Raw genomic sequence first — 27,768 nt, 5'->3', positions numbered from 1 at the left:
CCACTGGGGCTGCAGCTCCATATCCTGAGAGTTGCCAACCCCGGGGCGAGTTTCAACCGTTATGGCGCTCTCCCCCGGCGCATCGCTTACCACCACGCAGAGCCCCGGACTTCAGTTCGTCTCAGCCTACCGGAGACGCGGCTCTACGGCCGAGGACTCGCGCGCGCTGATTGCTGATTGGTTCTGCTCCCAGCCAATCCCGGAACTTGCTCTGCCGCTGACAAACAGACCGCGCCGCTGCTTCGGGATTGGTAGCAGAGCTTGTGGGTGTCGCGCCTTTTCTGACGATTCAGACAACATGGCGGCCGAAGGTGGTAGCGAGTCACAGTCGAGAAGGAGAAGGCGCCAGGACAAGGAGGAACCTGAAAAAAGGAAACTCGGCGAGGGGGAGCTGGTAGTGGCTGTGGCCCAAGAGAACGAAGAAGAAAATGAAGAGCGCTGGGTTGGGCCCTTACCTGTAGAGGCAACGCTGGTCAAGAAGAGGAAAGGTAGCTACAGAGATAGGCACAGGGCAGGTTGGAATGCTGTGTCCCCCGAGTAGGAGAGTTCAAGCCAGACCCCAAAACGGAGGATTTGTGCCCTCGGAACAGAGGGTCGTCTTCTCACTTTTGGCCGTTCTTTACTCCCGAAATAGTTATTTGGTTTGAGTAAAGCGTCTTTTTGATAATATCTAACACAATTAATCTCTGATTTGTTACAATGGATGCTAAAGCTAATTTATGCCGGTGCTTAACGTGTTTGACGCCTCTCATTTAATCCGTACAGCAGCCGTATGAGGTTGGAATTTTTAACCCCGTTTAGCAGATGTGGATAAGAATATTGGTTCTATTTAAGGTTTTCAGTTCAAGAGTGGTGTAGTGTGTTGGGCCGCCGGGGCAGGCGGTGCCTATTTAGAGTGGTAAAGAATAGGTAAAGATAATTTCAATCCTGACTCTTCCACTAATGAGTTTTCTGACATAGTTACATAAATTTCCTGGATCACAAATCTTTCATCTAAAAACCAAGGTCTGTTGTTTTCAAACCATACTCGTGAGTTACCATGGCCTGAAGCATTTTTCCACTAACGTGGATTAGTGACAAAATTTTATCAACTAAAAAGGGTGGTCAAAAAAGGGCGGGGGGGGGCAGTGGTGAAAGGGACAGATTAAATTTACTTATTTTTCAAGTTCTTTGAAATTTTTTCCTTAAACGTATAAGACCATTAAAATGTGATCTTTCTGAAAGTTCAAATCTTTATTACTCTCCCTACTTAAAAATTTTAAGTGATTTCTCATTATTTTCAAAACAAAGTCCAAACTCCCTAACATAGCATACAAGGTCCTTCTTGATATGATTTCTCCTTACCTCCCTCAGCGCATTTCCATTACTTCCCTCTACCAAACCCTTGTAGTTCCTTCTTACTCTGTGCTCCAGCCATACTAAAACACTTGAGAATTGGGCATGCCCTTTTTCTCCTGTGAATGCCTGCATGGCTGTCATGGTGTTCTACCTGGAATAATTTCCCTCACCCATTTCACTTAACCTACTATTGTTCAACCTTTAACACTCAGCTCAGCTATCACCTCCTCTGGGAAACCTGTGACTTCTTCCAGTCTGGGCTAGGTTTCTAAAGCACATTGATCATAAATCTGAGGTGTGTTTATCACACTGAATTTATAGGTAGCCTTCAAATTTTATATATCCGAATTTTGAAGAAGCTACTTTTTTGAACATTGTACATTAACACCCTTAAAGTGCATTACCTTTTTTTTACTACTAAGTCTTTCTGTTAAATGTTTCCGTAGCAATTGTTTCCTCATTACACTTGCTACATTTTTAATTGTATATTTAGTCATGTAATTGTCTGATTAATGTTTCTCTTCACTGTTAAGACTGTAAACATATAAGAGCAAAGAACATGCCTGTTTTGCTCCAGTGCTTGGTACAGTGCTTTGCATATAGCAGATACTCAATAAGTATGGAATGATTGAATATTATAATGTTTATGCTCGTAATTATTTTCTTGCACTAGATTTCATGTCCTTTTTTTGTGGAAATGAGTGGAGGGAATGGAAAAATCCAAAAATATCAAAGTGCTGATATTAGCATTAGGAGACAAAAAGCTTATAAACTTGATACAATTGAGACAATTAGATGTTCATTTATTTAAGCCAGTCAGTAGTGTGTTCAGTTGGAAGAAAAAGTTGAAATTTAAAAACATGTATGAAATGTTAAAAAAATATCATTGAAGATTTTATCTAAAAGGACAGGGGTTTAAAACTTTCTAGAAATGGAACCATCCCCTTTAACATGTTCTTTGGACATGGGACTTTTGTACACATTTTCAGAAAGACACTATAAATGATATGGCATTACCTTTAATTAAACTGATGGTTTCTCAAGGACAGGAACTATGTGTTAATAATTCTTTATGTCCATGTCTCTTGGAACCTAGTTTGTTTTCAATAAATATCTGTTCAACAAGTGAACTAATAAACAGCAAAAGGAATATGCATCAGATGGGGTTAAATTTAGCTGCATATTACAGAAAACTTCAATATGACAGTAACATTAAAAAGATAAAAGTCCTAAAGTAGACAATCTAGGATTGGTGTGGAGGCTCCAAAGGGACCTAGGTTCTTTCCAACTTCATGCCCAAACATCACTAGGGTATGGACCTCATCTTTGTCCTTAGTGTTTGTTAGAATTAACAGTGCTTATCTCCCAGTTCCCAGCTGTAGGACTGAATAAGGGAAGAAGGGCACAACTCTTCAAGGAGACTTCTTGACTGTTGCACAACACTTTCACTTTTATCTCATTGGCATTTGGTCACACCTAATTGCAGAGATGGTGAGAAAGATCTTGTGGCTGGATGTCAATATTCCCATATAAAAACAGGGGTTCTGTTACTAAAAATGAAGGGAAAAGTAATTTGTTGGACACAACTTTGAGTCTGCTATATAGTAGTTATGAAAAACCATGCTTAGTTTAGGAACAGTCATGCTTAATTTAGGAACTTTTTATAGGCGTGTTTGGCCATCACTGATGGTTTTGTTGGTTACAAGTATAATGGCATTTTTTACTAGTAAAATTTTTCATAGCTCATATAATGAAATATTTCCTCAGATTACCACTCTTAAAAATGTTTCACCCTTGGGAAAGGTTTGAGAAGCACTCAACTGGATATTCTCTAGGATTTTCTCAGCTCCAAAAATCTAAGCATTTATCGTGTTTACCTGTTTCAAACCTAGTGTCAGTGACTTCAAAGAGGATCATTGCCTTCAGGATAAACTGAGACATTCTAGATTTTCACTGGCCTCTTATTATTTATTTAAATGTGCACTAATAATTGGATCTACATGGTTAGAAATATGGTTGTGATATTTTCATGAAACTTTAAGATTTTTGGTTTTTAATGGAACCTTTATATTAAGCCAGAACCACTCAATTCTTAAGTTCTGGGAACAGTTAAGCATCTATATAGTACTTGAAAACCTGTTATGACCGACTAGATAATGGTGCTATTCAGTACTGTGAAATAAGTTACAACTGACATAACTGACACTGGATTTTTCTTTCATTATACGTGAATTGAGAGAAATTAAAATCTAGAAGAAAATACAAAATAGCATTCCAGTTGTTAAAAAATATTTTTCTTTATTTTTTTTCCTTAGTTCTAGAGTTTGAAAGAGTCTATCTTGATAATCTCCCCAGTGCATCCATGTATGAGCGCAGTTACATGCATAGAGATGTTATCACCCATGTGGTGTGCACCAAGTAAGTATATCACATCTTAATTTTTTTCTAAGAAGTTTATCCTTTTTAAAAATGCTTCAGTTTTGAGATGGATTTGTAGAAGTAGCTTTAGGATTTCTATTTCATTCCATAGGTTTTGTAATAGTTTATGTTGAATAAAGACCTACATGGTCTTTCCTATATCATACAAGGAATGCATTCTCTAAGACAACATTCCCTAGTTTGTGTACATGTCTTTTGGAGATAAATGCCAAAAGGGGATGATCAAGGTAGTGTCTGAGCTTCCATGAAGAAGAGTCTATTAGTTAAGATGGGAGTAATTGGTAGCTGGCCTCTTTAGTACTAATGGGGAAAATGATGAGATCTAAGACATTCTGGAAATGTCACAGGACCTTCAAAATAGCTGAATAGGGATTTGTAGAAGGATAATAATAATAATAGTAATATTCTGCTCTTTGTTGAGTGCATATTATGTCCAGGTACAGTGCCAAGGTTTTTTCATAAGTTGTTTCATTTATCTTAACAATCTTATAAGGTAGTATCATCTACATTTTACAGAAAAGGAAGCAGGTTTAGAGGGGTTAAATGGCGGATGAGGCTGGAGGAAAAAGGCAAGGACTAAACCCCAGAGGGTTTTCTGTTTCTTATATGGAATTTGAACCTGATTGGGAGAGTAACACCATATATATATGTGTATATATATATATATATATATATATATATTTTTTTTTTAAGATCACTCTGGCTGTGGTGAGATGAATGGATTCAAATAGAGCAAGAATGGATACGAAGAGAGCAGTTAGCAAGCTAATACAGAAACCTAGATGAGATATGATGGTGGCTGGGATGATATTGGCAGTGAGCATGGAAAGAAGATGAGTTGTTGCTCTTTGGATCAGTCTATTCTTGATCTCTTGGAGACAGTTAAAGATTTAAATTAAATATCTTTATACTTCATTTATGGGATAATTTTAACCAAATATTAACTCTTTTTTCCTAGTCCAAAGTTGTCAGTGTATAAAGCTGCATATAGGACTAGCATTCTATCACTCCAAGTTTCTTTGTTTAATCTAAGTCAGCAGGGTGTAATAGAAAGATTTTTGAAGATTTTATAGAAACCTAGATTTTGAAGTTAGGCAGACCCAATATTGAATGCTGCTCTCCAGCTATGGACCTGTGGCAAATACATTTAACATTGTAAAACTATTTCCTAATTTTTAAAAAGGTGGTAAAAAATATTCACCCTAACAGAGTTGCTGTAAAGGTAGTTGTAGCTAAGATAATGTATGTAGAGTACTTGACATATACTAGGTTTCAACAAATGGTTTCTGTTTTTATATACCTGACAGAGGAGGCTATACTGTACAAGATTTTGATACTTAAACAACCAAAATACCTTGGATAGTATCTGAAACAAACTTACATTGAATTTTGCTATATATGTAAGTAGTATGTTGGAATTTAATTATTTATCAGCTTCTGAAAGATAGTACATTTTCCCTGTGAAAAGACTGCCTATAGGGTAATTTTAGCATTAAAGAACCCTAAGATCTAGTGATTCCTGGTGAGATTTTTCTTTTTCTTTCTTTTTTTTTTTTTTAATGTCAAGTTCTAGCTCAATTCTAATCCTAGTTCTTGGATTTAAAATTAGTGCAGCAGAAGCTGTTACGATATCCAAAAAAGAGCATCAAATTTTGCAATGTTCTGTCTACCCTAATGTAGTGTTATAGTGGTCTGCATAAAGGAAGGTTTTTTTTTTTTAACCTGTTATTTAAGAGTCCAAGATTTTCAGTGAATGATTGCTTTGGGAGTACTAAGTGATTCATAGATCTGTTTTAGAAATTAACTTCTACAATTTTATATATGCAGGACAGACTTTATTATTACTGCCAGTCATGATGGACATGTTAAATTCTGGAAAAAAATAGAAGAGGGGATTGAATTTGTTAAACATTTTCGCAGTCACCTAGGTAAGAATTTCACTTTTTTTTTTTCGGGGGGGGGCTCTCTTTTAAACTGTACTGATTAAAGTTTCTTTTAAAATATTTTTTTCTTTCAATTATGTCCATTTCATTGGTGTTTACTAGAATGTTTTAATTTGATTTATTTAAATAGGAGTTATTGAGAGTATTGCAATTAGCTCTGAGGGAGCATTGTTCTGTTCCGTGGGTGATGATAAAGCAATGAAGGTGTTTGATGTAGTGAACTTTGACATGATCAATATGCTGAAGCTTGGGTGAGTCTTTTTTAAAGTATATATTTTTTAACTTAGTGGAAGAATTCTTGAACTAAACTTCCCTGTTCCATAGGTATTTCTAAACAGAATATATTATCATTCCATTAAAAAATGTGACTTTCAATTTTACTTGGGAATATTAAATATTATGAATCCTTGTTATGATGCTGTTTGGGGGCTCCTGCTGTGGTTTTTGTCATTAATTACAGCAGAAATGTCCCAACAGCGCCACAACAAGGATTCATTATATCCGTTTGACACTACTTAATAAATTAATGAGTATCCATCGTGTCTAATTTACTGGTACGTAGAATTAACTTCCTTGTTATGCTTATTTCAGTAATATGGTATTGTGTTTCTATAAGGCTTATGCACAGTTTTGGAGTTGTTGCTTATTTTAATTTTGAAGTATATTGACATCCAAACTATGTGTTTAGACTGTACAGTAATGAGATTAAACAAAAGACCATACCCTGGGTAGCTTAAGCAACAGAAATTTATTTTCTCACAGTTTCGGAGCCTGGAAAGTCCAAAATCAAAGTTCCAGCAGGGTGTGGTTTCTGGTGAGGACTCTCTTCCAGGTTTCACACTTTGTCCTCATTAGGGACAGGGGAAAGAGGGGGGAATATTTTACTCTTCCACTTCTTTGAAAGCCACAGGCCTGTGGGATTAGGGCCCCACCTTTATGACCCCATTTAACCTTAATTACCTCTTTAAAACCCTTTCTCCAGATAGTCACTTTGGAGATGTGGGCTTCACCATATGAATTGGAGGAGTAGGGGGTTGGAACTACACAATTCAGTATGTAGCAGGAATTCTTTGGAATTTCCTTCAAAACCAGTTTATGAGACACTGAAGGAAATCAGTCTAATTATTTGTGGTCAGAACTTATTTTTTGACTACAAATAGAAATACCTATAGATCATGTGCTTTATTCCCCAGCTTTGTTTCCCTCAGACTTTAGCTTTTTTTTTTTTTTTTTTTCCCGCGATACACGGGCCTCTCACTGCTGTGGCCTCTCCCGTTGCGGAGCACAGGCTCCGGACGCGCAGGCCCAGCGGCCATGGCTCACGGGCCCAGCCGCTCTGCGGCACGTGGGATCTTCCCGGACCAGGACACGAACCCGTGTGCCCTGCATCGGCAGGCAGACTCTCCACCACTGCGCCTCCAGGGAAGCCTGACTTTAGCTATTTTAAAAAATCAAATCTGGGGTTTTCCTGGAGGCGCAGTGGTGGAGAGTCTGCCTGCCGATGCAGGGCACACGGGTTCGTGTCCTGGTCCGGGAAGATCCCACGTGCCGCAGAGCGGCTGGGCCCGTGAGCCATGGCCGCTGGGCCTGCGCGTCCGGAGCCTGTGCTCCGCAACGGGAGAGGCCACAGCAGTGAGAGGCCCGTGTATCGCGAGAAAAACCAAAAAAACAAAACAAAACAAAAATCAAATCTATTCATAAATATTGAACATTTGCCCCCTTTGAGGATATTGAAAGAGAACCAGGCATATCTTGTTTTATTGTGCTTCACAGATACTGTGGGTTTTGGGCAAATAGAAGTTTGTGGCAACCCTGCATGAACAAGTCTATACTCACCATTTTCCCAACAGCATTTGCTCAGTTTGTGTCATTGTTTCACATTTTGGAAATTCTCATATAATATTTCAACTTTTTCATTATTTTTGTATTTGTTACAGTGGTCAGTGATCTCTGATGTTACTATTACAAAAAGATTATGACTTGCTGAATGCTCAGATGACAATTAGCATTATTTTTAGCAATAAAATATATTTTTTGAATTTTTGAATTTTATTTATTTTTTATACAGCAGGTTCTTATTAGTTATCCATTTTATACATATTAGTGTATATATGTCAATCCCAATCTCCCAATTTATCACACCACCCCCCTCTCCCCTCCCCCCCACCACTTTCCCCCCTTGGTGTCCATACATTTGTTCTCTACATCTGTGTCTCAATTTCTGCCCTGCAAACTGGTTCATCTGTACCATTTTTCTAGGTTCCACATATATGTGTTAATATACGATATTTGTCTTTCTCTTTCTGCCTTACTTCACTCTGTATGACAGTCTCTAGATCCATCCACATCTCTGCAAATAACCCAATTTCGTTCCTTTTTCTGGCTGAGTAATATTCCATTGTATATATGTACGACATCTTCTTTATCCATTCATCTGTTGATGGACACTTAGGTTGCTTCTATGACCTAGCTATTGTAAATAGCACTGCAGTGAACATTGGGGTGCATGTGTCTTTTTGAATTATGGTTTTCTCTGGGTATATGCCCAGTAGTGAGATTGCTGGGTCATATGGTAATTCTATTTTTAGTTTTTTAAGGAACCTCCATACTGTTCTCCATAGTGGCTGTATCAATTTACATTCCCACCAACAGTGCAGGAGGGTTCCATTTTCTCCACACCCTCTGCAGCATTTGTTGTTGGTAGATTTTCTGATGATGCCCATTCTAACTGGGGTGAGGTGATACCTCATTGTAGTTTTGATTTGCATTTCTCTAATAATTAGTTATGTTGAGCAGCTTTTCATGTGCTTTTTGGCCATCTGTATGTCTTCTTTGGATTTTTGGATTGGGTTGTTTGCTTTTTTAATACTGAGCTGCATGAGCTGTTTATATATTTGGGAGATTAATCCTTTGTCCGTTGATTCATTTGCAAATATTTTCTCCCATTCTGAGAGTTGCCTTTTCGTCTTGTTTGTAGTTTCCTTTGCTGTGCAAAACCTTTTAAATTTCATTAGGTCCCATTTGTTTATTTTTGTTTTTATTTCCATTTCTCTAGGAGGTGGATCAAAAACGGTCTTGCTGTGATTTATGTCAAAGAGTGTTCTACCTATGTTTTCCTCTAAGAGTTTTATAATGTCCAGTCTTACATTTAGGTCTCTAATCCATTTTGAGTTTATTTTCGTGTATGGTGCTAGGGAGTGTTCTAATTTCATTCCTTTAGATGCAGCTGTCCAGTTTTCCCAGCACCACTTATTGAAGACACTGTCTTTTCTCCATTGTATATCCTTGCCTCCTTTGTCATAGATTAGTTGACCATAGGTGCGTGGGTTTATCTCTGGGCTTTCTATCCTGTTCCATTGATCTATATCTGTTTTTGTGCCAGTACGATACTATCTTGATAACTGTAGCTTTGTAGTATAGTCTGAAGTCCGGGAGTCTGATTCCTCCAGCTCTGTTTTGTTCCCTCAAGACTGCTCTGGCTATTTGGGGTCTTTTGTGTCTCCATACACATTTTAAGATTTTTTTGTTCTAGCTCTGTAAAAAGTGCCATTGGTAATTTGATAGGGATTGCATTAAATCTGTAGATTGCTTTGGGTAGTATAGTCATTTTCACAATATTGATTTTTCCAATCCAAGGACATGGTATATCTCTCCATCTGTTTGTATCATCTTTAATTTCTTTCATCACTGTCTTATAATTTTCTGCATACAGGTCTTTTGTCTCTCTAGCTAGGTTTATTCCTAGGTATTTATTCTTTTTTTTGCACTGGTAAATGGGCGTGTTTCCTTAACTTCTTCAGATTTTTCATCATTGGTGTATAGGAATGCAAGAGATTTCTGTGCATTAATTTTGTATCCTGCAACTTTACCAAATTCATTGATTAGGTCTAGTAGTTTTCTATGTATAGTATGTCAACTGCAAACAGTGACAGTTTTACTTCTTTTTTCCAATTTGTATTCCTTTTATTTCTTTTTCTTCTCTGATTGCCATTGCTAGGACTTCCAAAACTCTGTTGAATAATAGTGGCGAGAGTGGACATCCTTGTATTGTTCCTGAGCTTAGAGGAAATGCTTTCAGTTTTTCACCATTGACAATGATGTTTGCTGTAGGTTTGTCATATATGGACTTTATTATGCTGAGGTAGGTTCCCTCTGTGCCCACTTTCTGGAGAGTTTTTATCATAAATGGGTGTTGAATTTTGTCCAAAGCTTTTTCTGCATCTATTGAGATGATCATATGATTTTTATTCTTCAGTTTGTTAATATGGTGTATCATATTGATTGATTTGCGTATATTAAAGAATCCTTGCATCCCTGGGATAAATCCCACTTGATCATGGTGTATGATCCTTTTAATGTGTTGTTGGATTGTGTTTGCTAGTATTTTGTTGAGGACTTTTGCATCTGTATTCATCAGTGATATTGGTCTGTAATTTTCTTTTTTTGTAGTATCTTTGTTTGGTTTTGGTATTAGGGTGATGGTGGCCTCATAGAGTGAGTTTGGGAGCGTTCCTTCCTCAGCAAGTTTTTGGAACAGTTTGAGAAGGATGGGTGTTAGCTCTTCTCTCAATGTTTGATAGAATTCACCTGTGAATCCATCTGGTCCTGGACTTTGTTGGAAGATTTTTAATCACAGTTTCAATTTCATTATTGTGATTGGTCTGTTGATATTTTCTATTTCTTCCTGTTTCAGTCTTGAAAGGTTATACCTTTCTAAGAATTTGTCCATTCCTTCCAGGTTGTCCATTTTATTGGCATAGAGTTGCTTGTAGTAGTCTCTTAGGATGCTTTGTATTTCTGTGGTGTCTGTTATAACTTCTCCTTTTTCATTTCTAATTTTATTGATTTGAGTCCTCTTCCTCTTTTTCTTGATGAGTCTGGCTAATGGTTTATCAATTTTGTTTATCTTCTCAAAGAACCAGATTTTAGTTTTATTGATCTTTGCTATTGTTTTGTTTCTATTTCATTTATTTCTGCTCTGATCTTCTACTAACTTTGGATTTTGTTTGTTCTTCTTTCTATAGTTCCTTTAGGTGTAAGGTTAGATTGTTTATTTGAGATTTTTCTTGTTCCTTGAGTTAGGCTTGTATTGCTATAAACTCCCCTCTTAGAACTGCTTTTGCTGCATCCCATAGGTTTTGGATTGTCGTGTTTTTGTTGTCATTTGTCTCTAGGTATTTTTTTGATTTCCTCTTTGATTTCTTCAGTGATCTCCTGGATGTTTCATAGCATATTGTTTACCCTTGTGTTTTTTACGTTTTTTCCCTGTAATTGACTTCTAATATCATAGCGTTGTGGTCAAAAAAGATGCTTGATATCATTTCAGTTTTCTTAAATTTACTGAGGCTTGATTTGTGACCCAAGATGTGATCTGTCCTGGAGAATGTTCCATGCACAATTGAGAAGAAAGTGTAATCTGCTGTTTTTGGATGGAATGTCCTATAAATATCAATTAAATCTATCTGGTCTATTGTGTCATTTAAAGCTTGTGTTTCCTTATTAATTTTCTGTTTGGATGATCTGTCCACTGGTGTAAGTGAGGTGTTAAAGTCCCCCACTATTATTGTGTTACTGTCGATTTCCTCTTTTATAGCTCTTAGCAGTTGCCTTATGTATTGGGGTGCTCCTATGTTGGGTGCATATATATTTATAATTGTGATGTCTTCTTCTTGGATTGATCCCTTGATCATTATGTAGTGTCCTTCCTTGTCTCTTGTAACATTCATTACTTTTAAACTCTATTTTATCTGATATGAGTATTGCTACTCCAGCTTTCTTTTGATTTACATTTGCATGGAATATCTTTTTCCATCTCCTCACTTTCAGTCTGTGTGTGTCCCTAGGTCTGAAGTGGGTCTTTTGTAGACAGCATATATATGGGTCTTGTTTTTGTATCCATTCAGCGAGCCTGTGTCTGTTGGTTAGAGCATTTAATCCATTCACGTTTAAGGTAATTATCAATATGTGTGTTCATATTCCTGTTTTCTTAATTGTTTTGGGTTTGTTTCTGTAGGTCCTTTTCTTCTCTTGTGTTTCCCACTTAGAGAAGTTCCTTAAGCATTTGTTGTAGAGCTGGTTTGGTGGTGCTGAATTCTCTTAGCTTTTGATTTCTCCATCGAATCTATATGAGATCCTTGTGGTGTAGAGTAGTCTTGTTTGTAGGTTCTTCCCTTTCACTTTAAATATGTCATGCCACTCCCTTCTGGCTTGTAGAGTTTCTGCTGGGAAATCAACTGTTAACGTTATGGGAACTCCCTTGTATGTTATTTGTCATTTTTCCCTTGTTGCATTCAATAATTTTTCTTTGTCTTTAATTTTTGCCAATTTGATTACTGTGTGTCTCGGCATGTTTCTCCTTGGGTTTATCCTGCCTGGCACTGTCTGCGCTTCCTGGACTTAGGTGGCTATTTCCTTTCCCATGTTAGGGAAGTTTTCGACTATAATCTCTTCAAATATTTTCTCGGGTCCTTTCTCTCTCTCTTCTCCTTCTGGGACCCCTATAATATAAATGTTACATTTAATGTTGTCCCAGAGGTCTCTCAGGCTGTCTTCATTTCTTTTCATTCTTTTTTCTTTATTCTGTTCAGCAGTGAGTTCCACCACTCTGTTCCAGGTCACTTATCTGTTCTTCTGCCTCAGTTATTCTACTATTGATTCCTTCTAGTGTATTTTTCATTTCAGTTATTGTATTGTTCATCTCTGTTTGTTTGTTCTTTAATTCCTCTAGGTGTTTGTTCTTTAGTTCTTCTAGGTCTTTGTTAAACATTTCTTGCACCTTCTCGATCTTTGCTTCCATTCTTTTTCCAAGGTCCTGGATCATCTTCACTATCATTATTCTGAATTCTTTTTCTGGAAGGTTGCCTATCTCCACTTCATTTAGTTGTTTTTCTGCGATTTTATCTTGTTCCTTCATCTGGTACATAGCCCTCTGCCTTTTCATCTTGTCTATCTTTCTGTGAATGTGGTGTTTGTTCCACAGGCTGCAGGATTGTAGTTCTTCTTGCTTCTGCTGTCTGCCCTTTGGTGGATGAGGCTATCTAAGAGGCTTGTACAAGTTTCCTGATGGGAGGGACTGTGGTGGTGGGTAGAGCTGGCTGTTGCTGTGGTGGGCAGAGATCAGCAAAACTTTAATCTGTTTTTTCTGCTGATGGGTGGGGCTGTGTTCCCTCCCTGTTGGTTGTTTGGCCTGAGGCGACCCAACACTGGAGCCTACCGGGGCTCTTTGGTGGGGCTAATGGCAGACTCTGGGAGGGCTCTTGCCAAGGAGTACTTCCCAGAACTTCTGCTGCCTGTGTCCTTGTCTTCACGGTGAGACACAGCCATCCCCTGCCTCTGCAGGACACCCTCCAACACTAGTAGGTAGGTCTGGTTCAGTCTCTTATGGGGTCACTGTTCCTTCCCCTGGGTCCCCATGCACACACTACTTTGTGTGTGCCCTCCAAGAGTGCAGTCTGTTTACACCAGTCCTGTCGAAGTCCTGCAGTCAAATCCTGCTAGGCTTCAAAGTCTGATTCTCCAGGAATTCCTCCTCCTGTTGCTGGATCCCCAGGTTGGGAAGCCTGACGTGGGGCTCAGAACCTTCGCTCCGGTGGGTGGACTCCTGTGGTATAAGTGTACTCCAGTTTGTGAGTCACCCATCCAGCAGTTATGGGATTTGATTTTATTGTGATTGCACCCCCTCCTACCGTCTCGTTGTGGCTTCTCCTTTGTCTTTGGATGTGGGGTATCTTTCTTGGTGAGTTCCAGTGTCTTCCTGCCGTTGATTTTTCAGCAGGCAGTTGTGATTCTGGTGCTCTCGCAAGAGGGAGTCAATAAAATATTTTTAAATTAAGGTATGTATATCCATATATATATATTTATTTATATTTTTAGACATTGTGCGATTGCACACTTAATAGACTACAGGTAGTGTAAACATAAACTTTTATATGCCCTGGGAAACCAAAATAGCCATGTGACTTGCTTTATTGCAGTTTTCACTTTATTGCAGTGGTCTGGAACCAAACCTGCAATATCTCCAAGGTATGCCTATATTTTTTAAGCTTTGATAGAAATTCTAAGAGTCCCTAAAAGGTTTTGAGCATTACCTCAATCATTGGAATAACTGTGTAACTTCTCAGACTGACTATTTTGAAGGAGACAACACACAATTGAATATATAAGTTTTGTATGTTGATGAAATTTGTCCAGTTCTTTTACACTTTATCAGGTAGCATGTTCAAAGCTCATAGTTGTAAGACCAACCTACTGATAATGAGAGTGTGATATCAGAATGTTTTTCTGTTGAGCATAGTCATGACTAAAATTTTTTTTTTTTTTTTTGCGGTATGTGGGCCTCTCACTGTTGTGGCCTCCCCCGTTGCAGAGCACAGGCTCAGCGGCCATGGCTCACGGGCCCAGCCGCTCGCGGCATGTGGGATCTTCCCGGACCGGGGCACGAATCCGCGTCCCCTGCATCGGCAGGCGGACTCTCAACCACTGCGCCACCAGGGAAGCCCACTAAAATTTTTTTATCTTAAATATTTCAAGAATGGATTTATGAATATACTGTTACATGCTAACCTTTAAAAGTAAGTTATACATAGATGGAGACCTAGACAAAGGTCCAAAAAACAATGCCCTGGAGTATTTTAAGGCCCACGTCTGTTCAGGTTTCCTTGTAAATGATCTGCTGCATGCAGTTCTCTTCTTGTGGTTTGATAAGTCCTCAGAAGTTATTATCATTGCATTGATGAAGTCAGAAAGAGAAAAATCAGTAGCTATTCTTATTCTTCCCCATTCTATGTCTCTGTCTGCTACTTCTGAGCAAAGAATCCTAAACAAGTAAATAACTGGCCAGGACATTTTTTGGTGATGAGAATGAGGAAGGATGCTTACTTCTTGTATTGACCTCTTTTTTTCCCCCCTCAATTCTTTACTATTTTAGCTATTTTCCTGGGCAGTGTGAGTGGATCTATTGCCCAGGGGATGCCATATCTTCAGTTGCTGCTTCTGAGAAGAGTACAGGAAAAATTTTCATTTATGACGGTCGAGGAGATAACCAGCCGCTACATATTTTTGACAAACTCCATACATCACCTCTTACTCAGATACGGCTAAACCCAGTTTACAAAGCAATAGTGTCTTCTGACAAATCTGGAATGATTGAATACTGGACCGGTCCTCTTCATGAATATAAATTCCCCAAAAATGTGAACTGGGAATATAAAACTGATACAGATTTATATGAATTTGCCAAGTGCAAGGCTTATCCAACCAGCATATGTTTTTCACCTGATGGGAAGAAAATAGCTACTATTGGTTCTGATAGAAAGGTTAGAATTTTCAGATTTTTAACTGGAAAACTCATGAGAGTCTTCGATGAATCACTAAGTGTAAGTGCCATATAAATTTAATCAGATTTTACTTTTGTGAAAATGTCTTTATTTTGTGCTGTTTCTTAAAAGATATTTTTTTCTGGATATGGGCATTTAGATTGATGATCATTTTCTCTTAGCACATTAAAGATATTATTCAACTGTCTTCTGTCTTGCATTGTTGCTCTTCAAAACTCCCTTCCCTAGCTTTATGATATGATAAATTCTTAGCCAGTTTTTCTTATACCTATGTGTCTTTTGTTTCAGTTTTGTTTTGTTTGCAAGCTCCTCCTTTTGAGATCCTCAAAACCCATGCTAGGCCCCCTTCTCTTCTCACTGTACACTCCTGTCTGTATGACTACTTCCAAATTTATTTTTCCAGCTTTCTATTATAAACAGACCTGGTCCTATCCTTTTATTTTATTTATTTATTTTTGCTGTCTTCATGAATGGCACAAATATCCATCTGCTTGCACAAGACAGAATCTGAGTCACCTTTACCTGTTTTTCCTTACCGCTCTATTTGATTCATCATGAGTCCTGTTAATTTTACTTTCTGCATACACTTCTTTTAGCACAGCTGTCACTACCCTAGCTCATGATCTTTTGCCTGACCTATTGCCTGGACTACTCCCTGCATCTCTTCTGGCTTCCTCCTAATCTGTTATCCATGCTACACCCAAAGGAATCTTTTCAGAGCACATATCTGATCTTGTCATACTTTGAATCTCTTAGTGACTACCTGTTGTTCTTAGGATCAAGACCAAATCGTGGCCTGCCATATTGTGCCTTCAACCTACTTCTACTACCTCTTACTCTAGCCAGTCAGGCCTTCTTTCAGTTCTTGACTATGTCTTCCACCACAGGGCCTTTGCATATGCTGTCCCTCATGTATGGAGTGACCCCTCTCCCCATTCCTCCCATTACCTATTGAACTCATCCTTCAAATCTTGAAGAGTCATTTTCCCTGGTAATCTTCCACTGTTCTTAGAGTCTCAGACAACTATTTTTTTTATGTGGTTCTTGTATCACTGTTTATTTTCTTTTAGAATATTTGGTCTTATTATATGATTAATGTGTATCAGCCCCCAGTAAACTAAACTGTGTGTGATTTATGGTCCTGTATCTGTTTTGCTTATGATTGTATTTCCAGCATTAAGAACAATACTTGACACATAATTACTGCTAACAAGAATTTATTGGGACTTCCCTGGCAGTCCAGTGGTTAACACACCGCGCTTCCACTGCAGGCGGCATGGGTTCGATCCCTGGTAGGGGAACTAAGATCCTGCGTGCTGTGCAGTGTGGCCAATAAAACAGAAAAAAAAAAAAAGAATTTATTAGAGCATGTAGTTGTAGAATAAGAGTTTTTATCCATGCTAAGACTAAGGTAATTGCTTTTTGTGGATATTTGAGTCTCATCACATGTTTCCATCATGTGGTTCTCTAACTGCTAATGGTATGTTGAATCCTCTTGAAAGGCTGTGAGTTGAACCTTTGTAGTGATAATGTTTACTGAATAACAGTGTCAATTCTACAGTCTTGGTAGTCACCAGTGTACATTAGATTCCCTGAATTAAGCGCTTCAAAAATGTTACGACCCTTATTAGTGATACTCTTGTTTGGTGGCAAGTAGTAATAAGTTGGGTTGATCATCTGCCTGAAGGAATATGAATCCAGACAAAAGGGAAGATTTGTTTGCTAATCAAATCATCCTCATAACTCATTTTCTTATTGGAAGAATATAGCTTTCCATTATGCTTTTAGGAGAAGGAGAAACCTTTCCTTGTGATATTTTCTTCTTTAATGGTGGCTGATAACTACATATTGGTTTCAACTTAAATATAATTTTAAAACTCTTTACAACTTGTGACTCTTCCCAGATTCCTTAAGAAAAGAAATACTTAAAACCTATTCTCCAGATATAAATCTCTTAACACATATACTCTGAGATGTTCAATCCACTATTTCTTCACTGTTGTCTTTAACATTTGTTGAAATTATAGGACTGAGGTAATACGAGAAGGTCAGTAGCAAAGTGTATGACAAGTTGAAATTCAGAATGAGAGAGTTTGCAAAAAAGGCAAATGCCAATTAAATTATGTACAATGCTAATGACTGGTTAATGACTAGAATCTCATAGTCCCATGTTAAGGGAGGGAGCTTCTAACTAGTTAGAGCCCTGGTTTAATAGACAAATTTAATTAGATGGTATGAAGTTGTATCTTCTGGTATTTTATTAATCAGGAGCACTGCATATGGCCATGCAGTTGTGTATTACAGAGGTCCAACTATTAAAGCTAGAATACTATAAGAAAAAAGATACTGATGTGCTTAAAAGGTTGGATTAAATTTATTAAATACATATATATGGGCAGATTGCCATGTACTGACTTTAAGTCTTGAAAATGAATCTTCTCTCTAGCAAAAATAATCAAGGGTCCCACACTACAAAAATGTAGTCTGGCATCTAGGCTATTTCTGGCAAATGAGTAAAGCAATATATCAGTCTCAGAGCCTGGAGACAAGAAACCCTAATGACCAAGCGTTTTAGCTATTCTTTAAGAACTTGGCCTCATCTTGTTCCCTAACACATACCTCCTTTACATTTTTGGAGTTATGTATGTTGTTCTTTCCATATCTAGAAAAACTGGATATTTCGTTAATGCAAGCATGGAAAAAAGAAGTAGATGGGACATAAGCCTGACTTCTTTTCATCTACAATAGAGAGCTACTTTTGATTTTTGCAGTTTGATGCCCTAAATATCTAGAAAACTGTAAAGATCACATCTTTGGGGAGGCTGGTAGTGTGATAGTAAATAGTAATTGAGATGTGACCTCCATCTTGAAAGCTGTGTATTAAATATCTAAAGAAAAGTAAACCAAATGTCCAAAATAAAGGGCACTCATAAAAATATTCGTCTATCCTAAACCACATATACCTAATGATAATTAACTGTAATGGTGCTCCAAAATAACTTGAAACATTTTCTGAACTATGAAATTGTTATAAATTAGTGAAATCATAAAAGAGTTCATTCATTCAACAAAAATGGAGTGCTTGTTATATGGCAGGCCCATGATCCTTGTACAAGGACCTCACAATCCATAGCTGCACTGTCCAGTTTAATAGCCACTAACCACATATGGCTGTTGAACACTTGGTATGTGGCTGGTCCAAATTGAGCTGGACTGAGTATAAAATACACACTGGACTTCAAAGACTTAATATAAGAAAAAAGAATATATCTCAATTTTTAAATATTGCTTAAATATTGCTTAATGTTTTAATATCTTTATATTGCTTTTTTATATTTTTTGTTACTTAAATATAAATTGTTTGATAATATTTTAGATATACTGGGTTGAATAAAACATTAAGATTAATTTTATCTGTTTATTTTTACTTTGTTTAATGTAGCTACTAAAAAATTTTAAATTATGTATGTGGTTTGCATTATATTTCTATTGGAAAGTGTTAGTCTGTGGCTTATAAAATGCAGCAGATATATTGTTTCTGCAGAGAAAGCAGTAGTTATGTTTACTCTTTTATTTTTTTCATTAGAAGAACCAGTTAGTATATATACTATTTTTTATGATTGAACTTACTAACATCTTTTGATTTCCTGCTTCAAGTGTTTAGAATACTCCTTAAGAAGATATGTAAGTACATAAACTGTTAGTGGCTCTTAATGTGTACTCTGCTTTTATTTAAATTCTCTTTCCCTTTATCATGTAACATTTTTTGTTAATAAATGGTTTGTTTCCTAGATGTTTACTGAACTGCAGCAGATGAGGCAACAGCTACCAGACATGGAATTTGGCCGACGCATGGCTGTAGAACGTGAATTGGAGAAGGTGGATGCAGTAAGATTAATTAATATAGTTTTTGATGAAACTGGACACTTTGTACTCTATGGAACAATGCTGGGCATTAAAGTTATAAATGTAGAAACAAACCGGTAAGCTTTAATATAATTTATGCTTTTTAAAAATGTACTTTTAAGGGACCATTTCCTCCTTTTGGGAAACAATGGGAGTTTTGTTTGTTCTAAGACAAGTGGAATGGTCCCAAATGTCTAAACTTAACCAAATGTTTTGACTGGATTTTTCTGTGGTCTTTTGGTTGTTTATAATCTTATGTAAAAAGTTTCCACTCATGTTTGTAAAAGAAATGGAAGGAAGATATGCATAGTTTCAATTTTTTTTTTTTAACAAGTTTCAGTCTGTCTTTTGCTTATTGATTTAAATTAGCCTGGTTCATGTTAAATGTTGCCAAATATTTTAACCACAGAACTCAGCATTACATCCTGCTAGACATAAAATCAGAAGTTAAAATGTATGAAACCACAAAAAGCCTTTTGTGCAAACAGCCCATTTGGTCTTAGAACAAAATTGCTATAATCAGATACTATCACAGAATGTAAATGAAAAGAACTTAAAGTATATTTAAAGGAAAAAAATCTTGTGCTATACATTCTCACATATAAACATTTATATTGTAGTTCTTGGCAATACAAAATCTTTGAAGACTTGCAGAAAGATTAAAATGATAGGGATAGGTTAAAACTGTATGACTGAATGATTGTTATTGTTTTAATCTGAAAAGTATAGATAGCTACCAATTTAAAATAACTTTTTTGGGGGAGAAGGAGAGGTAGAAAAACACTTTTTAAAAACCTTTCACTAGTTATTTTGTACAAAGATAAAGGATATAGTTGATTCCTAGCTTTTATCTGTAAAGTTGTTATAACTGGAGTTAATCCTGATAATTTTGTTGAATAAAATATTGTTGTATTTTCCAGGTGTGTGCGGATCTTAGGCAAGCAAGAAAATATTAGAGTGATGCAATTGGCGTTGTTCCAGGGAATAGCCAAAAAACATCGTGCTGCAACTACTATAGAAATGAAAGCTTCTGAAAACCCTGTTCTTCAGAATCTTCAAGCTGACCCAACAATAGTCTGTACATCTTTCAAAAAGAATAGATTTTATATGGTATGTGGAAGTACTAGGAGATAGACTTTAATGTTTCTTCCAGTTTAGTTGGAGTTTTATTTTTTTAGCTTGTGCTTTCAACTGAAGAAAATGTTGGCAATAATAGCAGACTTTCTAAACAACCAGAATACCATCTTATAACATTAATATTGTAGAATTTTTAACTAGGGTTTGATTTTAAGTATTTCTGTACTGTTTTACATCCTGTTTTGAACATTTTTCAACCTGGCTTCTACAACTGTTTGTGCTAAGATGATAGTAAGTGGCTATGATAGTTTTTGCTGTGGAGTTTTTTAAATTCTTGTTTTAGTATTTTTCACCTTTTACTCTTGAACATAACTTTCACACCTCCTTCTCTACATACATATTTTTACCTTTTGATTCCATTGTAATGATGCTATGTTGGAATTGTACATTCCTGAGGGATTTTATTTTTCTGGAGAACTAAAAGTACTTTGCAGTGTTAACTAAGATTGGGCTCAAAATCAAACTACTAAGCTATCTAGGAGTAGCACCGTTCTGATTGTTCAGTCAAACAGAAAAATCTGAAGTGTAGAGACTTCTGTGCTTGCATTCTATCCTTCACAATCAGTTAGAGACTTTCTAAGACCCAAAAGTGGTTATTTCTCTGCCTAAAATCCTTTAATAACTCCCCAGCTATCTATATTAGCTGCCCCCCTAGTTTATCTTTCTTCATTTTTAGTTCATTTGCTCTACTGACCATACTGAACTTGATCCCATTTACAAGATTTGAGTGTTCTTTTTACTTGTAGGTGTTTGCACAGGTTATTCCTTCTACCAGCCACATACCTCTCCCCAGTTCCTACTCATACTTCAGGTCTCAGCTTGGAAGCCTTCTCTTGACATTAAGTCTGGATTAGGTGTGCCTGCTTGTGTAATGTGTCATACTTTTTGGAATAATTTGCTGATTTTTGGTGGTGGGGGGGGTGTCTCTGACACTATCCTCTCTTCCTCAAGATAATATAAAATCCAATATTACAGGGCACTATGTTTTCTTCACCTACCACACTCCACAGAGTTTGGTAAAGTATCTGGCCCATTATAGTATACTCATTCATTCATCTGACACATAGAAGCAGCTGTGATGCTATGAAGGTTACCAGCATTTGGTAAATGTAGGAATAGCAGTTTATCTCCTCCAACCAAGCTTTTAGCCTAAAATGGGTATATTCTTTTAAGATGAGAATTTTGCTTATAACTTTCAAAGTCATTGTTAAAGATTTCTTAATATATGTTAAAGGAAAATAATTTTTCTTGTTTTTACCTGTAATTTAACTGTTTTGAAGGTAAAAATAAATCATAAAAGATAATTCTTGATATACACTAAAAACACATATACTAATTTTCCATCCACTTTATTTAAAAACTTTAACAAATTTTCTTTCTTTATCTTTCCTCAGAGTTTATGCTTATGTTGATTAAACCATACATGTTCCTTGGAAACTTTGAAGAAATAGAAAAACAAAATGTTAAGTCACTCACTGTGTATTTATACTGCTAACATTTTCATGAATTTTTTTATTAGATGTACATATTCTTAAGCAAAACTAAAATGGTAAACATATACACAAATTTCGTATCCCTTTTTTCAAATCCACTATCATGAAATAAAAGTAAAATTTTACAGAATTTGAACTTTAATAGTTCCACATGTGAACTAAATCAAGGTAACTTTTTAAATTCACATAATTAAATAGTACAACAGACATGCCATTCCTTTGATAACTGGAGAATAATATTTTAAGGCAGTAACATCCTAGCTTAGCTGTTCCTTTATTTGGAATTGATCCAAGTAGATCAAGGAATGACATTAGGCAAGACAGGGCCTGGGCACTAGCTTTACCTTCCTGGAACTTAGTTGACATCCAGTAGAACTTTCTTGGGGGAAAAGATTTCTGCTTATTGAGAGTCAAATAAAAGAAACAGGCCTTGAGAAGTCCAGAATTTCAACAACTGAAAGATTTTTCTCAATTCTCTGTAGACCCCGAGGATCCTGAGATTTCTATAACTTCACTCAAAATGTAATCCTTTCTTCCAAGCTTCAGATTTTAGATAGATCAGATGGGCTCTGACCAATAAAAAAAGATCACGATCCATTACTGATTCATCTTTGAATCCTCATCCTACCAGCACAAGGTCCTACTCATAGAAATAACAATTATTAATATGTATATAGTGCCTTCTATATGTTAGGCACTGTTTTCTAAGCACCTTACATCCCTTCATTTAATCTTCATAGCAGGTGCCATTTTGAGGTCGTTTTTATTATTATCCCCATTTATGAATGAAGAAATGAAAGTAATCAACTTACTTCCCCAAAGTCACATAACTAGTTAAGTGGCAGAGCTGGAATTCAAACTCAGGCAATCTAAATAGAGGAAAGTAAGCAATAAATTGCAGGTTAGGTAGGACATACTAGAAGGCAGAAGCAGAGAGCTACCGCAAATAAAACTGCATCTTGTTAAATGGATACCCATAAAAATTTCCACCAAAAAACTTAAAATTCCATTTGAAATCATACATCTTCGTCATATTCATTTTCATATTAGACAAGTGTAGAAATAATTTAGCTGCCTTACACATCCTATGATAGGAAGTGATTCTTGAAATAAGCATTTATTCTGATGTGAATTCTTAGTTTCCTCAAATACTTCATTAGAAATGAAATTTTCTTGTTCGTAAATTTTAACCAGATGAAAAATTTAATTCATTTACTCACTTTTTATTTTCCTCCTTGAGTTTACTAAACGAGAACCAGAAGATACAAAAAGTGCAGATTCTGACCGAGATGTTTTTAATGAGAAACCTTCTAAAGAAGAAGTCATGGCAGCTACTCAAGCTGAGGGACCTAAACGAGTGTCAGATAGTGCCATTATCCACACGAGCATGGGAGACATTCACATCAAACTTTTTCCTGTTGAGTATGTACTGTTTTTGTTGTCGTAAATAAACACCAGTGTAAATGTGTATATTTGAAGAAACTATGCAACTTTAAATTCTTGCTATTTTGACTTAAGGAATTTAGAAGAATTGAAATGTTAGAGCATCTTTCCTGAGCTTTCTGATAACTGTTAAGCTAGGAAATGGGAAAATTTTATAAATATATACACATACTTCAATATACATACTTCACGGGTTTATTATCATAAGGACAGAATATCGTAGTTATGACAGTGCTGAATGTAACTGTAAAGTGATAAATATATATTACCACTACCATCAACTACACATTCCAACTATAGGTTTTGTGGGTCACTTGTTACAACTGGCTTTCCTCTCAAAGCACCTCTTTAAGGGGAGGATAATTATTTTTCCTTCCTGATGTTTGAAAAGTTTGCAGAATGAACATACAATACTACTAAATACAATACAGTATGGCTGGCTATTCTTGATCCAAAAGATGACATCTTTTACAATGCCTTGACTTAAAAGTACTTAGTTATTTTGGATATGAATGTTTTATTTCCAATGTTTTACCATATCATGGCATTGAACAAAAAACTAGGCAGTTCTAGACTCCTGGACCATCTCATTTTAAGCATTCAGAACCCATGCATCCATTAAGCCTATTTCCTGATGTGCTTGGTACAGATTCTCCTGATTCCCTCTGCCATTCCCAGCTTTAGGAGCTATTACATGATAAAGTACTGTATTAAATCATCTCATGAGATTAGTTAATATTATTTAGAAAGTGTATCTGAATGTGTGATTGTCATTTAAAGTTTATTAAATTTAGTAGCTGTCATATCAGTGAATTAGTCTTTGGTCAGGAAATATCACCATACTATATCATTTTTTTAATAAGAAAATTACCTTTTCCAGGAACTTAACCCACTATGTGCAGTGGGTTAAGGTGCTATGGTTGTTTTTTTTAAAGCTGCTCAATGACTTTGGAATCTAAATACTGTCAAACTCAAATATAATAAGCAGTCATGACCTAAAGATAGTATATTAAACTGTAAGAATAGGCTACTGCTTATATGCCCTGTCAACTCTTGCTTGTCCTGAGATTAGAAGAAATTGCGAAAAAAAGACTGTCCTTCTGAAACAGTCAGAAGATTCTGAGAACACCATTAGGAAGCTGAACTACAAAGACAACTGTCATAAGGTGCTCCAATTAATTTTCATGTTTTTAATATTATGTCTTACTAGGTGCCCTAAGACAGTGGAAAACTTCTGTGTTCACAGCAGAAATGGTTATTATAATGGACATACATTTCATCGTATAATTAAGGTCAGTTATGCAAATTTTATGTGATTTAAGGAATAGTATGTTATTGCATAACAAGAGGTTTAAAACCTAAGGAATCTTGTTCTCTCACTTAGCTGTTTATTAGGAATAGGAAAAATGGACTATGGAAGTCAAAACAAGAATGGATGGTCATGAATCAGATCTAGAATCAAGGATAAGAATAATAGCATGGTTACCTTTTTAGAAACACTGCAGCAATTAAAGCAGTTAAAGCAAAGGGTCAGATAATGAATAAAGGATCTTGCTGAGATAAGACCAAAAGCCAGGGTAACCAGTTCCTAGTGGCTAGATAAGGTCTGGATCTAGAAAAGATTAAATAATAGAAGAGCCATGTTGCCACTTTATCTGTGAAAACTACCATTAATACCTGATGAGCAGAATGAACTCAGCCCAGGATTTTGTTGAGCACCATTCCATAAAATGGATGGAACAGTGATGTAGTTCTTGATTACTGGCAGGTCAGAAATGTCAGGAGAGGTCTTCCCTTGGTGGCTTAGTGGTTAAGAATCTGCCTGCCAATGCAGGGGACACGGGTTCAAGCCCTGCCCTGGGAAGATCTCACATGCCGCGGAGCAACTAAGCCTGTGCGCCACAACTACTGAGCCTGCACTCTAGAGCCCACGAGGCACAATTACTGAGCCCAAGTGCCACAACTACTGAAGCCCAAGTGCCTAGAGCCTGTGCTCCACAACAAGAGAAGCCACCTAGCGAGAAGCCTGCAAACCACAACGAAGAGTAGCTCCCGCTCACTGCAGCTAGAGAAAAAGCCCAGGCGCAGCAACAAAGACCCAAGGCAGCCAAAAATAAAAGTAAATAAATAAATTTAAAAAGAAAGAAATAAATAGCAGGAGAAATGCCAGAAGGAAAAATCAGATTTCAAGATTCTGAAGGAATTAGTGAAGTGACTCACCAGAAAATCCAGTGTTTAGGGAAAGGGAAGAGAGAAGAACTGGGGCAATTATGTTAAGACCTAACACATTATGTAAGATCCTAAAACTTATCTAAATTATTAATTGGCTTTAGATTATTGAGCAAGATAGTACCTATCTATAAATGGAAAGACCTTTACATTTTTGTTTCCATCATTGAAATAAGGTAGCAGTTAAGCAATGGAAATATATCATCCAAATTAAAGTATAACTAAGAGTTTAATAAAATCACTTTATAGAATGACTGTTAATAAAGTTAAGATTTTATTGACTACAAAGCACTCTTGACAAACATAAGACTCCAAAGCATACATATATGTAACACGTGTAATGTGATTTTATCTACTTTCTGTTAAGGGCTTCATGATTCAGACAGGAGATCCAACAGGTACTGGTATGGGAGGAGAAAGCATATGGGGAGGAGAATTTGAAGATGAATTTCATTCAACATTACGACATGACAGACCATACACACTCAGCATGGCCAACGCTGGCTCAAATACTAATGGATCCCAGTTTTTCATAACAGTAGTACCAACAGTAAGTAGAACAGCATTGTCTATAAGCCAAAGATTCATAGGTTTTGATCAAAGAGAGTGAATTTAGTGGAAAAGAGAGCTTCGTTATTCTCTACATTATTTATATATGCCAGGATATAAAAATGAAAACAATTTAGAGAAGAAAATGCAAAATTACCTAACAAATCAGATTTTACTTTGTAAAACAGTACTTTTGTAATTCAGGACACTGCAGTTTAAGTCAACTTTGCCACTATTAATTGGACAATCCAAAACAAATTATTTTACCTCTGGACTTGTTTCCTCATCTTTAGAATGAGAGGATTAGAGTGTAAGAATTCCCAATTTTAATACATTTTTTTCCACATTTTTATGTCTCTGAAATCAGAATGCAGCCCTTAATCAATGACATTGTAGATTTAATGAAATACAGTGTAAGAATATCTAGCTCTATTGCTATGCAATTCCACAAAATTATAAAAATTACACATTTTATTTTTTAGAAGTAGAAACTGAGCAGTAAAGGAAAAATACTTATAACTATTGTCTGCCAGGCACATGATCTCATGTAATATTCACAATACTTCTACTATCACTATACCCAGTTTTAAAAAACAGATGAGGAAACAGACCTGATTAACTTGACAAACGTCAAGTAAGTAGCAGAGCCAGAGTTTGAGCTCCTATCTCTCTGATGCCAAAAGCACATGCTGCCTAAACTATTCCAAACTGCCTCTTGTGCAGGGTAAGATTCATGCAGAAAACTTTTAAAGCCTTAGCCATAATGCTTTAAGCCATGCAAAGAACTTAGCTTCAGCAAACATCTTCAAGTGCTGTTTGGTCTGAAAGATGCAGATATTTAATTAAACATTAGATTATGCTTTTATATTTTTTAATATAACATGGAAATTACTCTTAAAAACTGCTAAGTAAAACTATATCTTTTTAATTATATTTTTAATTGAAGCTGAAGTTTAAATTCTCTTTAATTTGCTCACCCAGAGGGTGTGATTTAAGAATTTGGAGTTCACCAAGATTTTCTCTTTGTCCTCCAACATAGCCTTGGCTTGATAATAAGCACACAGTGTTTGGACGAGTGACTAAAGGAATGGAAGTTGTACAGAGGATCTCCAACGTCAAAGTCAATCCCAAAACAGATAAGCCCTATGAGGATGTCAGCATCATAAATATTACTGTTAAGTAAAATAAGATTTGTCTCATTGTCTTTGTAAATAAAAACACACATATTAAACACAGGATTATTTTACATAAGGAAGCTCTTAAGATTTATTTTTATAGTTTTCATTAAAGGCCATTTTTTTAAAGCTCTGCTTTTGAGTTTTCTTGCAGTATTTGTCATCCTGAGGTGATAAACTGAAATGGACCAAAACTCAGGCAAATAGCACTCCTTATACATAATTTCTCATGAGACTTAAAACCATATTAAACAATGAGAATGGTATGCATTTGTTCCTTAGCTTTTTAAAAATATGCCAGATAGTCTGCCCTCAAATGTTTCTTTAGATCCAATAAGAAAGGGTCAGGATGTGACAGTGATACACCATTTCCTTTTACAAGGTTTGTGTTACATGCCAAATAGTTTTGTCCTTTGATCACTGTTAAGTAGTAAGTAGTGGTAAGTAAAACTTCAATAAATAAATAGGAAGTGCCTTTGGTCAAAAGTGTTTTAATTCCTTAATAATTAGGAAATATTCTTCAAATATAAAAATCAGAATAAATGGAACACCTGAGTCCTTGGTTTTATATACTGATTCATTTACTATTTTCACATCATTTTTCTAATGTAGCTAAACAGTTTTTGTCTTCAGTTTATATAGTATAATCTTTTCTTACCTTACTAAATATACCATCAAGAAAGTATATATTGAGTAAAAATGTTAATATCTAACAATGAAGAGATTAGTAGAAATTGGAGCAATAAAACAATGTGAGTCCAAGTCTTATGAGTCCAATTCA

General features: G+C 36.2%; 1 protein-coding gene across 3 annotated transcripts; it reads left to right on the top strand.

Moving 5' to 3' along the window:
• Nucleotides 1-225: 225 nt before the first annotated feature.
• PPWD1 (peptidylprolyl isomerase domain and WD repeat containing 1) lies at nt 226-27,112 on the top strand. 3 transcript variants are annotated; one of them, XM_007457108.1, is made up of 11 exons: nt 226-488; nt 3,654-3,756; nt 5,605-5,705; nt 5,851-5,971; nt 14,647-15,094; nt 18,848-19,038; nt 19,882-20,071; nt 22,832-23,013; nt 24,245-24,326; nt 25,631-25,813; nt 26,852-27,112. In XM_007457108.1, the coding sequence occupies exons 1-11, from the start codon at nt 299-301 to the stop codon at nt 26,993-26,995; spliced, it is 1,935 nt and encodes a 644-aa protein (XP_007457170.1). In that variant the 5' UTR covers nt 226-298; the 3' UTR covers nt 26,996-27,112. The 3 variants fall into 3 exon arrangements, with proteins under 3 accessions (XP_007457170.1, XP_007457171.1, XP_007457172.1); XM_007457109.1 differs by having other exon boundaries at nt 227-488; nt 5,605-5,630; nt 5,949-5,971; XM_007457110.1 differs by lacking the exon at nt 3,654-3,756 and having other exon boundaries at nt 227-488.
• The last annotated feature ends 656 nt before the right edge of the window (nt 27,113-27,768 follow it).

The sequence above is a fragment of the Lipotes vexillifer genome, unplaced genomic scaffold (genome assembly GCF_000442215.2).
Source record: "Lipotes vexillifer unplaced genomic scaffold, Lipotes_vexillifer_v1.1 scaffold241, whole genome shotgun sequence".
Classification (NCBI taxonomy): domain Eukaryota; kingdom Metazoa; phylum Chordata; class Mammalia; order Artiodactyla; family Lipotidae; genus Lipotes; species Lipotes vexillifer.
The sequence above is the reverse complement of the archived record's forward strand: the minus strand, read 5'-3'. Positions and strand labels throughout refer to the sequence as shown.

Bases quoted from the DNA above. Each gene is read 5' to 3' on its own strand.
- PPWD1 (XM_007457108.1), top strand. From the start codon at position 299: ATGGCGGCCGAAGGTGGTAGCGAGTCACAGTCGAGAAGGAGAAGGCGC. The intron at 5,706-5,850 runs GTAAGAATTTCA...TTATTTAAATAG, and splicing joins ACATTTTCGCAGTCACCTAG to GAGTTATTGAGAGTATTGCA. The intron at 23,014-24,244 runs GTATGTACTGTT...ATGTCTTACTAG, and splicing joins ATCAAACTTTTTCCTGTTGA to GTGCCCTAAGACAGTGGAAA.